The sequence below is a fragment of the Carettochelys insculpta genome, chromosome 7 (genome assembly GCF_033958435.1).
Source record: "Carettochelys insculpta isolate YL-2023 chromosome 7, ASM3395843v1, whole genome shotgun sequence".
In the NCBI taxonomy this organism is placed as follows: Eukaryota; Metazoa; Chordata; order Testudines; family Carettochelyidae; genus Carettochelys; species Carettochelys insculpta.
The window spans coordinates 21,748,687-21,762,454 of NC_134143.1; the positions used below are offsets into that span (position 1 = coordinate 21,748,687).

At 42.7% G+C, this 13,768-nt stretch overlaps 1 protein-coding gene across 11 annotated transcripts in view; it reads right to left on the reverse strand.

Annotated features, from left to right (window-relative positions):
• The window catches only part of LDB3 (LIM domain binding 3), a 189,991-nt gene that overhangs the window by 2,848 nt on the left and 173,375 nt on the right, over window positions 1-13,768 (reverse strand). For all 11 annotated transcript variants that reach the window (XM_075000116.1, XM_075000122.1, XM_075000124.1 and 8 more), the window contains 4 exons: window positions 8,140-8,446; window positions 6,652-6,832; window positions 3,592-3,712; window positions 983-1,098 (listed from right to left, as the gene is read on the reverse strand). In XM_075000116.1, coding sequence (XP_074856217.1) covers window positions 983-1,098; window positions 3,592-3,712; window positions 6,652-6,832; window positions 8,140-8,446 — 725 coding nt within the window. The remainder of the gene's footprint in view (window positions 1-982; window positions 1,099-3,591; window positions 3,713-6,651; window positions 6,833-8,139; window positions 8,447-13,768) is intronic.

The following is a 13,768-nucleotide window of genomic DNA, read 5'->3' on the forward strand; positions in this document are numbered from 1 at the left end:
TGTGAAAATGCAAATTGTACAACTGTATAAACAGAACATTTGGTGAAAGTATCATTGCCTGAGATCTATTTTAAATCCTGATTTACTGTTATGTGCCAGTTTAGTTAAGAATAATACCAGTATCTGCTTACCAAATTTGCTTACACTCTGCCAAAAAGGGTAAATGTTCTCTTAGGGTAGGTCTATACAGCAAAGTTATTTCAAAATAATAGCTGTTATTTCAAAATAAATATCCTAGCATCTATACAATGCAACCACTATTTTGAAATAATTTTGAAATAGTGGCTGGCTTATTTTGAAATTGGTAAACATCATTCTATGAGGAATAGCACCTATTTCAAAACAGCTATTTCAAAATAGGTGCTCTTAAAATAGGGACTAGAGCCCATTTTGAAATAAGCTATAGTGGATCCAATCGCTCTATTTTGAAATAGGTTCTCTGGCTATGTCTACACTAGAGAGTTTTGTCTACACAACTGGGGTTTTGTCCACAAAATGCATTTTGTCACCAGAAACTGTTGGTAAAAAAGCCATTTAGATGCTCCTGGGGGCCCTTTTGTCAACAGAGCAGATCGAAAGATCGATCCACTTTTATGTGTAGACATGATCTGTCGACAGAAGTTTTGTCAGAACATCTGTTCCGTCAGACACTGCTATCGACAGGTGTTTCTAGTGTAGACACAGTGTAAGTGTGTAGATGCTGTATTTCAAAAGAGCTAAGTGCTACTTCAAAATGCATTTTTGTGTGTAGCAGCATTATTTTGAAATAAGGCTGCTGTGTAGACATACCTTTAGTGTTTCTTCACATTAGCAACATAGATCAAATTTAGCTATTCCAATGAAAGTGAGAAAAGGAAACATTATTTAAACCCATCAATGACTTCCCACCCTCAGACATACTAAACTGAATTCTTTCAGTGTAATACCATAAATTCTAATAAGAGTCTAGAGTTATAATTTTTATTTTAATGTAGGTACCTACAGCACAAATGAAGCAGGTATCATGCCAAGTATGTCCAAGGGCTTCAATGAACTTATCTCCTGCTTCAACAGGAAAATCACAGCCATGGCATTTTGTGCTGAACAAAGCAACGTAATCTAAAATAAAACAAAACCAAATTTAGAACAAACTTGGAACATAAGCATATTACACCCAAAACAAACAGATGTGCCTAGCAATGACTCTTGGGATTATTTTTATTTAGAATTCTTTTCTACATCCAAGTGAAATTTTCCAAGGGTGACATTTTTGAGCAGTTTTTCCCCCTTTCCTTTCCTTCTTTTAAAACAGAAATTCACTGCAAAACACTTTACTGCAGTATTACGGCACTAAATATAAACATACACAAGTCAGAAATTTCAAAGTCATGTTCTCTTCATAGATAGGCACAGATAGATTGATTATAAACACACATTACAGAAGAATCATAAGCTCAACATGAATGCATACAACATACTACACAAAGGCCGGGGGGATGGCATGATGAATAGTCTAAGCACCAGTTAGATTTCCCTCCCTGCTATGTATTTATATTCTCAAATTAATATTGGAATACCAGAATTTTAAACTAAATAGAAAACATTGTAATAACTCTGTACCCATTGGTTAATATAGCCTAACTTTGACTATTGACTTCTTTCTGGAGTTACTGTATCTCAGAAAAGATATAGCAGAAGTAGAAAAAAATTGCAAGAATTAAAAAAAATATTCAGGTTATTAGGGTTGTGGTGAAAAGCTGCCACAAGTCTCCCCTAAGGAAGTCCATGTTAGGGCCCATAATCTAATCCACTGTAGATTTATCCCTCTTTAAATCCAGAATTTAGGCAGTACTCTTTGACCTGTAAGCTTTCCATATTTCACTACCACAGAGACAGATGAAGCCAGGAATGCAGGAAGAGAGACAGAGCATGTGGAGGGAAAGACCACATCACAATTTAGTTTAGGGCTTGATCTAGAGATGTTAATGCTTAACTGGTTAACCTAAATGGATGAGGCTTAATGGTTACGATTAACTGGTGGGAGCTAGAGCAGCCCCCTACCGATCCACGCTGCAGGGCCCACCATGGGTGGTGGTTGTTCCAGCCTGGCCAGGGCAGTCTCCCCCATTTAACTGTTTAACCAGTTAAACTTAGTGTTCAACTGGTTAACTAATTAAACAGGATTTTACATCCCTAGGTTGATCCTGCTTGGGAGCTCTTTCACCTAGCTAGCAACCTTTAGCCATATGCCCTCCCTGTAACACAGTTTTCAAGAGTCTGGGCCCAGCTCTTCCCAGTTGTTAAGAAACAGTTGTGCTTTGAAGCCACAGTTCAGGGGTGGGGAAGCGCAGACAAATCAATCAGGGACAACAAAAGGGAGAAGCAAAAACAAAACAAAACCAAACCATCACTGATCGGGAATGGGTGATGTGGGGTGCAGGAGGAGGCTGAGAGTGGGGGTCTAGGTGGGAGGAAAGGTGCAGGAGGGTCTGGGGTACAGGGTCTGGAAGGGAGGGGTCAGGGTGGGGATAAGGTTCTGGGAGAGAGGAGCAGGGTGCGGGAAGGGAGTCTGAACATGAGGATGGTGCAGGAGAGGGGTGTGGGGTCTTGGAGGGTGGGACCAGGAAGGGGGTGAGGGGTCTGGGAGGGAGGCATCAGGGTCGGGGGGGATGGAGGGTGCAGAAAGGGAGTAGGAGTGGGCGCTCTGCATGGGAGGAGTGCAGGAGTGAACGAGGGCATGGATCTGGGCAATGGGTGAAGCACCAGGAGATACGATTAATAAATGCCCTAATTTAAAAAAAAGCCAAGACGAACCAGAGACACAAACATGAATAAGAGAGAGAAAAGATACAAACGTCTGCTGGGAGGAGCTACGCATTGGGAAGGGAGCAAACTTCTGCCTGTCCGCCACAACTTGCATATTGCTGGAATATTGGGCACTCTGCACCTCTTGAACAGTGTGAGCCCTCCCCTGCAAGTGTTGTGTATGTAGGGGAAGTTCCCAGCTCCATAGAAGCTCTGGGGTTCAAACACACCACAGGAAAAACCATCTATGGTGGTTCCGGCCCTGGGGCTGGTCACCAGTCAACTATTCAGCAGACTTTCAGGGCTGGCTATGTTATCAGCTGTTCAAGAGGCCCCATCAGTCAGCAAATGGCTGGTGGGAGGCACCTTGAGAAGTGGATGGGAACGGTGAGGAGGGAGTAGGGGTACAGGGCTGATGGGACAGGATGAGAAGAGGCAGAGCCTCAGGGAAAGAGGCCAAGAGGGCTTCAGGGTAGAGCAGGAGTGAAGCAAACACCAGGAAAATCAAAACTCTGCACCTATGCCTGCAAGGTCATGCCAAAAAGGAAGTGCCATTTTGAGGCACATCCCCAGCACGCGTAAGATCATGCTGTCCATTATAATGTTCCTGATCTGTTAATGGATAAAACTGTTCGGTTTTGTCTCTGTACCAGAGGAGGAATAAGCACTCCAAAGCAGGACTGTCCAACAAACAGTCTGGCTAATCTGAAAGAGGCAAGGGAAGCTGGGGGAAACACAGACTCAAACACCTGTATAGCTTGATGTTAGAGACAAGACACTGATTTCATGCTCTGTTGTGGGTTATACCTTTCTCACAGTAGGGCTCTCCATCTTCCATGTGGAAGAGGCTATTCCCAAATGGTTTCCTACAGGCAGCACAGACAAAGCAGGTTGTGTGCCAAGTCTGCCTTAAGGCATGCATCACTTCCTGAAAAACAAAAACAGCAAAATACAACACATACTAGACCCACCTACAGGCAAACAAATATAAACTGGAGATACCCTGGGCTCCTCATTTTCAAATCAGCCAGGTTTCCCTCCCCTCATCCCCCCAAGATATAACTCAACAGCTCAAGGAATTTTTAAAATGAGGAAATAAAATCCTGAGTAGCAATGTTTACTCCTATGGGAAAGCTCTGCCTCCATTCAAAGCTCTGGAAACCTCCTAATACGATTTATTGTCAAAACAAAACCACTGAACATCTAACAAACAACAGCTCGGTTCAGCCAGTTGACTGCATCAGCACAACCCATGGTTCCCTCCTCGCTGGGAGAGTCTGCACAAAAGCAAGTTTTGATCTCTCTCTCTCTTCTCCACCCCCATTCTGTGCATGTGCACAAGTGCAGGCACATATCAGGGGATTTAGTTTTATTAATAGGAGTGGAAATACACTGGTTTACACCTGGTGAGGATCAGGCCCAAAGTAGTTACCTAGCAGTCTGTGTGATTTGTGACTTACTTAATGTAGTTATTCTCAACCAGGTGCATGTGTAAACAGAGCTATTCTAGTGGGTACAACAACTCACCTAGTTTTAGAACAGACTATATAAAAAGCACTATCAAAGTCAGCACAAACTAAAATTTCATACATACAATGACTCATTTACACTGTTCTATATATTATGCACTGAAATATAAGTACAATCTTTATATTTCAATTGATTTATTTCAAACAAATTATAAAAGTGAGAAAGTTAAGTATTTTTCAGTTACACTGTGCTGTGACACTTTGGTATTTTTATGTCTGATTTTGTAAGCAAGTAATTTTAAAGTGATGTGAAATTTGGGGATACCAAGACAAAATCAGACTTCTTGTAGGGGATAATAGCTTGGAAAGGTTGAAAGCCACTGATTTCATGTATCTTACTTTCTGTTTTATGGGGCATCTGTTTCACAGTACGTTTCTTAGGTTTCCTCATTTTTTAATCTGTAGTGACTGAGGCACAAGGGACTGAAAATAGTTGCCAGGGTTTCAGTCCATTGTTCCAACTTGCTAGACAACACAGTCTCATTTATATTTGCCCTACATCTCATTACAGACTCACCAGTGAGATGTATTAACTTTGTTTACTGTTTGCAAAAGAATTACATCTGACAAATGGGCTTGAATTCATGTATGAACCTCTCAGTGCTAAGAAGTAAAAAAACAGACTAAAAAAATCTCACAAATGTAAACAGATGCAGCTGGCAGCTTTGCTATGGTGCTGACAGAAATCCACAGAGAAGAGCTGATTCAGGTAAGTTACACGTTTTAATGGCTTTGCTTTAACATTCCCCCTAATGTGCCAGTATGCAGGGCTTCACTGGACCCAGGACTTCACCTCACCTGTCTCATGCTGAACTTCCTAGCAGTAAGTAAAGCTCTCACTCCCCAAACCCTGAGACAGAAGTCAGGAGTGGGGCAGAGTAGTGAAAACAAATATTATACACATAACTTGTTAACATGGAAGAACTTTAAGAGACACTTGGTAACATATCTGGCATCCCAGTATGGCTCATTTTCCTTCTCATTTGTATAAACAAATCCATTGCTAACACTGTCGTCATCATCATCTGCTACTCCAGCAGCTTGTAAAGGTATTCATAGAATGTCAGTCACTACTACAGTATCTATCTAGGCATGAAATCTAATAGAAGTGTATAAGACAAACAGAAGCAGGTTCTGCTCTTTTTAAAAATCTAATTATCATGATTTCTCTAGAGCAGGAGTCTTGCCGTTCATGTAGCAGATTCATTAATAGCTGATCCAAGCCCGAACTTTGTGGATTAAGCCATGTCTGAAGAGGCCTGCATAGCATCAGCTCATATTTTGCCTAAATTTAGCAAGAAGAACACAAGAGCAATACATTTTAATTTTAGGAGGAAAGAGTGAAAATAAACTACAGTTTAAAAAGAGAAGTTATTCATATTACAAACTTTCTATATATAGGCTGATAAGTACAGTAATGCCCTAATCTCCAGACAGTATAGTAACATGATTTTGTAAGTCCATAGCTGTGTCTACACGTGCACGCTACTTCGAAGTAGCGGCACTAACTTCAAAATAGCGCCCGTCGCGGCTACACGCGTCGGGCGCTATTTCGAAGTTAACTTCGACGTTAGGCGGCGAGACGTCGAAGTCGCTAACCTCATGAGGGGATCGGAATAGCGCCCTACATCGACGTTCAACGTCGAAGTAGGGAACGCGTAGACGATCCGCGTCCCGCAACGTCGAAATTGCCGGGTCCTCCATGGCAGCCATCAGCTGGGGGGTTGAGAGATGCTCTCTCTCCAGCCCCTGCGGGGCTCTATGGTCACCGTGGGCAGCAGCCCTTAGCCCAGGGCTTCTGGCTGCTGCTGCGGCAGCTGGGGATCCATGCTGCAGGCACGGGGTCTGCAACCAGTTGTCGGCTCTGTGTATCTTGTGTTGTTTAGTGCAACTGTGTCTGGGAGGGGCCCTTTAAGGGAGCGGCTTGCTGTTGAGTCCGCCCTGTGACCTTGTCTGCAGCTGTGCCTGGCACCCTTATTTCAATGTGTGCTACTTTGGCGTGTAGACGTTCCCCCGCAGCGCCTATTTCGATGTGGTGCCGCGCAACATTGAAGTTGAACATCGACGTTGCCAGCCCTGGAGGAAGTGTAGACGTTATTCATCGAAATAGCCTATTTCGATGTTTCTACGTCGAAATAAGCTATTTCGATGTTGGCTTCACGTGTAGACGTAGCCCATATGTGTTTTACTCTATGACAATTAACAGACTAGGAAATTATTGTTGAAGAAAGCAGAAGAATTTAATACTTAATTAGTTTCCTATAATCAAAAGTACTCAATTTCTAATGCCAATGAAATGAGCACTTACATGTGAAGTTATGTAACTCTTCTGACTTACCCCCATGATCTTGGTGTGGCATCTGGCACAAGTTGGTGCAAAGAACTGCTCATAGCAGCGTTCACAGTACACACTGTTTTGCTCTTCCACAAAGCACACATCTGCTAAAGATGTCTTGCAGTAAGCACAGTTGAACTCCTCTGGGTGCCAGGAACGACCCATGGCTACCAGGAAAGGACCCCTGTGAAACATCATATTGATATTGCAAACACAGGAAATGGTACTGATTGGAGGACTGTTGTGCTAAGTACTAACTGCACATGTAACAAATATCCCAGATGAACAACAGTAATGAGGAGCTATTTTAAAATAAGATCCTATAACCTGCTGACAAGCAGCTTCTTTTCAAGATTTTAAAGGGAAAAAAATCAGGAATTAGTTATAATCATTGTTATGAAAACATTATCTGGAAATTAAAAACATCTGTTGGAAATACTGACATAGTTTCAAAATTGCCCTAACTAAATGGTGTTTGGGAGAACTGCTTGTGTACGGTAGGACACTGAAAATTCCGTCTTTAAAAATCAGAAAAACAACCCCCCAACAAACACACAAATAAGAAAAAATTGAGAAGTGTTAAAAATAAAACAAAGGGTAGAGAAATGAAAATGGGAAGTTTTCCTCATTCTAAGGAGTATGATACAGAATAGAGAATTACCATTTGAAACCATGGAAAAAGGGAGACTTTCCAAAGTTGTGAAAGGTGTAGTACACATATACTTTGCAATACCTTTGAAAGTTTCAGATTGTCTTGTGTATTTGAATTACATCCTGACATTACATTGCCAAAATGGCAACTTGCTGTTTGATTATCCTTTGTGCTATAGCCACATTAAAATGCTTAGTGATTGTAATTAGTATCATTCGTATTACTGGAGTATTCCTATAAACAAGATAGGAGGATGGTAATTTGTAGCCCCACACCATTCATCCAGTTCCTTTTTAGCCGAGGAAACAGTCATTGAAACTGTACAGATTACTTGAAGTCAGGCGCCAATCAACATGTAACAATAGGCACCAGTCCAGCACAGTTAACTGGGGGAGGAGAAACAAAAAGCATGCAGTGAATCCATGGTAACAGAGTGGATGCATTATCTTTCTCCAGATACAAAAGCAGAAATTACGTTCGTCTCCACACTGATATCTCCTTCCTTCAACCCAATATACTTTTACATAATGTCTTCCCAGTTTCATTGCGAGAGATTCCTTGGGGATCAGAGATTTGTAAGGAAAGGACAGTACTTGGGGTGCAACAGGTGCCTAAAACAATGACCTTGTATAAGTTTGCAGTGATAAAAAGTGAACCATGTGATGTCAAAGATTAGCTCTGGAAATGTTAAATAAATCAAGCGGGCAACAGACATCCCCTCTGGGTTATTTATCCCCTCTGCCTCATGCTCTGATTCTATAATAAAATGCAATGATCAGTTGCTCTGTGATAATTTCTCTCCTCCCCCCAGCCCCCTCCTCAGAGTTTCGTGACCTTACCGAATTATGCTGTTACAGTGTCCACACAGAGGAGTTCGATTGCTGGCTGGGAAACGCTCAGCCCTTTGAATTGTTCCCCGGGCTACTGCAGGAGCCTGAGAAGAAGCTGGTATTGAAGGAGATGAGTAAGTCGAAGTTGAGGCAGATGGCACTGGAGCACCCCGGGGCAGAATCTGTTTGGTAACGGAGGTGGTGGTTTTTCCAGGGGCAAATTTCTGGGAAAAGGAGTCATCTGTTACCCAGGGAGGGCGACATAAAGGATCAGCCTGGCCTGGTGTATAAGAATGCGCTGGTGCTCGTGCTGGTGCTGTTACAAACATCCAAAAGAAAATCAAAGAACTCTTTACAGTTTTTTCCTTTTTAGAATGCAAACAACAACATTTTAACAAAATGCACTCCAGATCATAAACAAACAGAAGACATAGATGGCTAATGGTAGTGTGTTCTGTTAGCATAGATCAAAGCCAGAGTGAGTCCTAGGATATCACCACAATTCTTGACTTACATCCAAACGAATTATAGAAACCATAGTCTAGTGATCGTCCCTGCATTTATTATGGTCACTTACATCACAGTGTTAGCTTTTATTGCATATTTACAAACAGTTGTGATCACTGCCCTCTGATCTGTAGTAACCCAGGTTCAGAATACAGTGGCAAATTAGAATAGAAAAGACAAATCAAGCCATAAGTTTTTAGGTAGAAATCCCCATAATTTTAAAGGGTTATGCTTAAGTATTGGTGTCATGAGATTGCCCGAGATGTGGATTTTTCAACTTTTTTTGCGTACTCTGATCTGTAGTTTGTAGAAGCTTTACACCTAGGAAAGTGAAGACAATAGTCTCACTTAACGGAATACAGAGACTGAAAGAGAACAATACAAATAATGCTGGGAAAACAAATACAGATTGTTTAATTTACAAAAAGAGAAGCTGAATGCAGGGTAAATTAAAGAAGTGGAACTTTATTAAATTTTGTGCACTGCTTCGCCCATCTTGCTGAGTTGCTTCTGGCCTATCTGATGTCTCAAAACAAAAAAGCAGTCTGGTAGCACCTTAAAGACTAACAACATAATTTATTAGGTGATGAACTTTCATGGGCCAGACCCACTTCTTCAGATCTGGAGAATCCTAATCCTAATCCAGATCCCACAAAAGCTCATCACCTAATAAATTATATTTCTAGTCTTTAAGGTGCTACAGGACTGCTTTTTTGTTTTGTGAAGATACAGACTAACAAGACTACCTCGCTGAGACTGCCCTCTTCTTTGAAGGGTGCAAGGTAATCAGCCTGAGCGGAGAATACTAATGAAATGCTGTGGTGATATGCAGAACCTTATTAGGCTAATTCTCCCCATGGCAACTTAGAAGTTGCAAACTTCAAAGTGCCAGCATGGCATGTAGCCACGGGCACTTCGAAGTACCCGCACAACTTCGAAGTACTCTTACTTCCAAAAGTGCCCATGGCTGTCCAGCATGCTGACGCTTTGAAGTTTGCAGCTTTGAAGTAGCTGCAGGGAGAATTAGACTAATGAGGTGCTGCATATTCATTGCAATACTTCATTAGTATTCTCCACTCAGGCTGATTTATGTACCCCATCAAAGAAGGGGGTTAGTATAGACACAACCTGAGACTACCCAAGTGATCCCTGTTTATCTAGTGTCAACCTCAGTAACAGTCCCTCCCAGGAAGACTGACGCTTCAGCTCTACTCCCTTTGATTGTAATACTCAGATCACACAACCAGTAGGACAAAACCAATAGCAACAAAAGGAAGAATGCAATCAAAGAACTCAGGACCTTAATTCAGATCTCAGTTCAGTTCTTGACTCTGCTATGGACTTCCTGTGTGACCCTGCACAAGCAATAAACCATTTCTCAGGTCTGGTTTGTAAAATGGGGATAATCATACTTCCCTCCCCATCTGTTGTTTTGTCTGTTTAATACATTCTTAAAGCTATGGACTGACTGTTACTGTCTGTTTGTATAGTGCCTAACACAATGGGGCACTAATCTTGGGCTGGGGGCTTTAAAACAAATAATCGTCAGAATGCAGAGTTTGTACTCACTGGAAAGGGCCCCTCCCATTTTATTGTTCTCTTTTTTACGACTATTATCTTAAAGATTTAAAATCTGCAAACGACTGGAGTTTTACTTGAGAAACTACCACATTTTCTAATCACTGTGAAGAAAGGTCAAATATATTCATTAATTAAGAAAGGGAAAAAGGAAACAAAAAAAAAATGTATTGGTGTATTCTGGAACAGCCAGAAGAAAACATAAGAGTATAGGAAAACAAGGAAATCCAGCGATCGAAAATAATACAGTGCAGACCTCCAGAGCCTTGATAAAAATACTCTCTCTTTTCAAAACTTTTTAAAAATTGTATTTAAGTGAATTGAATGATTAAAGTTTTAATTTATTATCACTGAAGAAAATTATAGACAACATTACAGTTACTTTGAGATGTTTACATATATGCATATTTGTGTTGATACTTGTGTAACTACATGTTATACATAATTGTGTAAAAGATGTTTTGAATCAGCTGTACAAGGTAATTTTAATTATCTTATGACTTGATGCTACCTACTCAGGGAAAATTATTAACCTTCTGTAAAATGATCCATGTTAGCACCCTGATAACATACCCTGACAGCATACACTAATAACTTTTCCTAAATAATCCTACTTGGAGAGTGAACATTTTTATTCTTGATGTCTGCACAAAGGTCATTTTTTCTTTGAGCAAAATTCCTCATCTGTTTGAGATCAGCAACTGTGAAATCACGTCCTGGTTTTTAAGGATTCCAGACATACTGCTGCATAAAAAAAATGGATGAAGTCTGAAACATAACATAGGATCCTTTTTGAGGAATGGTGACTTTGCTTGCTTGTACTTTTTTAAAGAAGGGGGTTGGCTTTCTGTAGTTCTAACTGTATGAGCATGTTTAGGAAACAGCAACAAAAAATATTCTATGGGTGCACAGAGAGGGTCCTTTCTCGCCTCTCAATGATGGAAGGAAAAAAGTTCATGTTGACTTTAATGGGGCCAGGATTTGCCACTGAAAGGGAGACCTGGCGAGCAGCTGTGAATTAGTTAGGTACACAATTTCCAAAAATGTTTTGCTGACTTAAAATACCCATAACTTAAAAACAAACTTCCTGTTAGCACTGCCCCTTCTTCTGATCTTACTAAAAACCTCAATATGAAGCTAAATTAGTTAGTAGTGATGATAATTTACATTTGGCAAGTGTTAAGATCATCTGAACCGACATGACATATATTCCAGGTAGAATGCTAACAAGTTTATGTAGGTTTGCTGATTGCTGCTTTTAAAAAATACCAAACAAGAAAATGGAAAATACTAATTGAAATGTATGTGAATTTTAAAAGGTACTGGCTGATAATGGCATAGAGCAGGGGTCAGCAACCTTTCTGAGGTGAAGTGCCAAAATGTGACCTTTTGCCTTCTATGTACAGTCTGAGTGCTGGTGATACTTTTTAAAGTCACTAATAGCCCTACTTATAACAGCTTCATTAATAAATATATTAAGATGCAGAGCTCTACTGTTTCTGTCTTTAAATCTCCATCTGGATAGGTTTTCTAAAGATCTAAAAATGTCTGGGATTTTAATACACGTTGAACCTCTCTTATCCAAGATTCTCTGGACCAGCAACATCCCTCATCTGGCAGGGGAAGGTGACATGCCTCAGACTCCACCCCCTAGCTGCCCCCCGCATCTGTCCCCCATGGGGAAAGGGGGGTACGAGACACATCCACTTGCCTGTGAAGTGGGGAGGTGCACACGAGACACACCCACCCCTCAGACTCTGGGTGTGGGGAGGACGCAGGGCAAGAATGAGTGCGTCAGTGCAGGCCCAGAGCCCAGGTGTGCTTGGTAAACCGCCCCCCTCAAGGATCCCTCTTGGGCCAGCCCTGCCCACCACCCAGGGTCCCTCTTGGGCCAGGCTAACCCCCAGGATCCCTCTTTGCCCCTACCCACTTTCTTACATCCTTACTGTTTGCCAACTAGACTGAGTCTGCAAAGAGTAGGGAAGTGGTCACTGTTAAAGTACAGGTTGAAACTCTCATCCAGCAACATCCCTCGTCTGGCAGGACGATGGATGTTGCTGGACCACAGACAACCTGCACCAGAGAGCTCCAGCTGTGCAGGGTGCAGCAGAGCCCTGCTGGTGGCAGGGAATTCCACTGGCAGCTGGCTCTGGGGCACCCTCATAGGCATGGGAACCTTGGCAGGATCTGGAGGAGCAAAGCTGGGGTCCTGGAGCCAAGTCCCTATTGGGAGCCCCACAGGTGCAGGAAGCCCCACAGGGACAAGGACCCTTGTGGGGGCTGGGGGAAGACAGTGGGGACATGGAGCCCCACCGGTAGCCTCCAGCCAGGCTGGGAGTGCTCCACTGAGGCAGGCGTGGGGACCCCAGTTGAGTCTGGGGCTGCCCCACTGGCAGCCCAGAGAATCCAGCCAGGCAGCCCTTTAGACCTGGGCCGAAGACCCCTGCAGCAGCCCTGCTGCTCCATCCAGAACTGCCCCTGTGCCAGCGAGCTCAACAGCCCCACCCCAGAACCCGCCACCATGCCCACAGCCATGCCCACTCCCCAGAACATCCCCCTGCTGGTAGCTGCACAGCTGCCCCCCCAGAGCTCCCACCACTGTGCTGGCAAGCCCCACAACTGCACTCCCAGAACCTCCCCCCTCCCCCCCACATCCCCAAATTAGTTTACAAATCTGCATTGATCCACGAGGAGGGAACAGAAAGTGAAGGGGGCTGGCGCAGGCTCTGTGCCTGCCCCTCCAGCTGGCTCAGGCTCACCCATCCATCTCTACTCCCCCACTACATGGGGAAAAGAGGGGTGGGGCTGAGCTACCACTGTGTGCCGCTGAAAAGCAGCTGGTGTGCCAATCATAGCCTGCGTGCTGGGGGAGGCAGATCCCTGGCATAGCGAATATGCTTATGTAAGGCCAGACCCAAGTCGTCGGCAGGAGAGAATGAACCTACAACCTTGGGGACTAAAGCCATGTGCCTCTTCAACATGAGCTAAACACCAGCTGCCTCTTAGCTAATACTGTACAGCAGAGACTTCAGTCTCTTTTGTCAGTGGTCTCAGTGCATCTGGGGTTACACTTATAAAGTTTGTGGATGATACCACGCTGGAAGGGATTCCAAATGTTTTGGAGGACAGAATTCTAATTCAAAATGTTCTGGACAAACTGGAAAAATGGCCTGAGGTGAATAGGATGAAATGAAGTAAAGACAAGTGCAAAATACTCCACTTATGAAGGCACAATCAGATTCACATATAAAAAATGGGAAGAGACTGTCTAGAAAGGAGTACTGCAGAAAGGGAACTATGGATTAAACTGAACCACAAGCTAAACATGAGTCATCAGTGTAACATGATTGCAAAAAAAGCAATCATCATTCTGGGATATATTAACAGGAGTCCTGTGAACAAGACATGAAAATTAATTATTCCACTCTATTTTGTGTTGATTAGGCTTCAACTGGAGTATTGTGTCCAGTTCTGGGTACTGCATTTCAGGAAAGATGTGGACAAATTGGAGAAGGTCCAGAGAAGAACAACAAAAATGAATAAAGATCTGAAA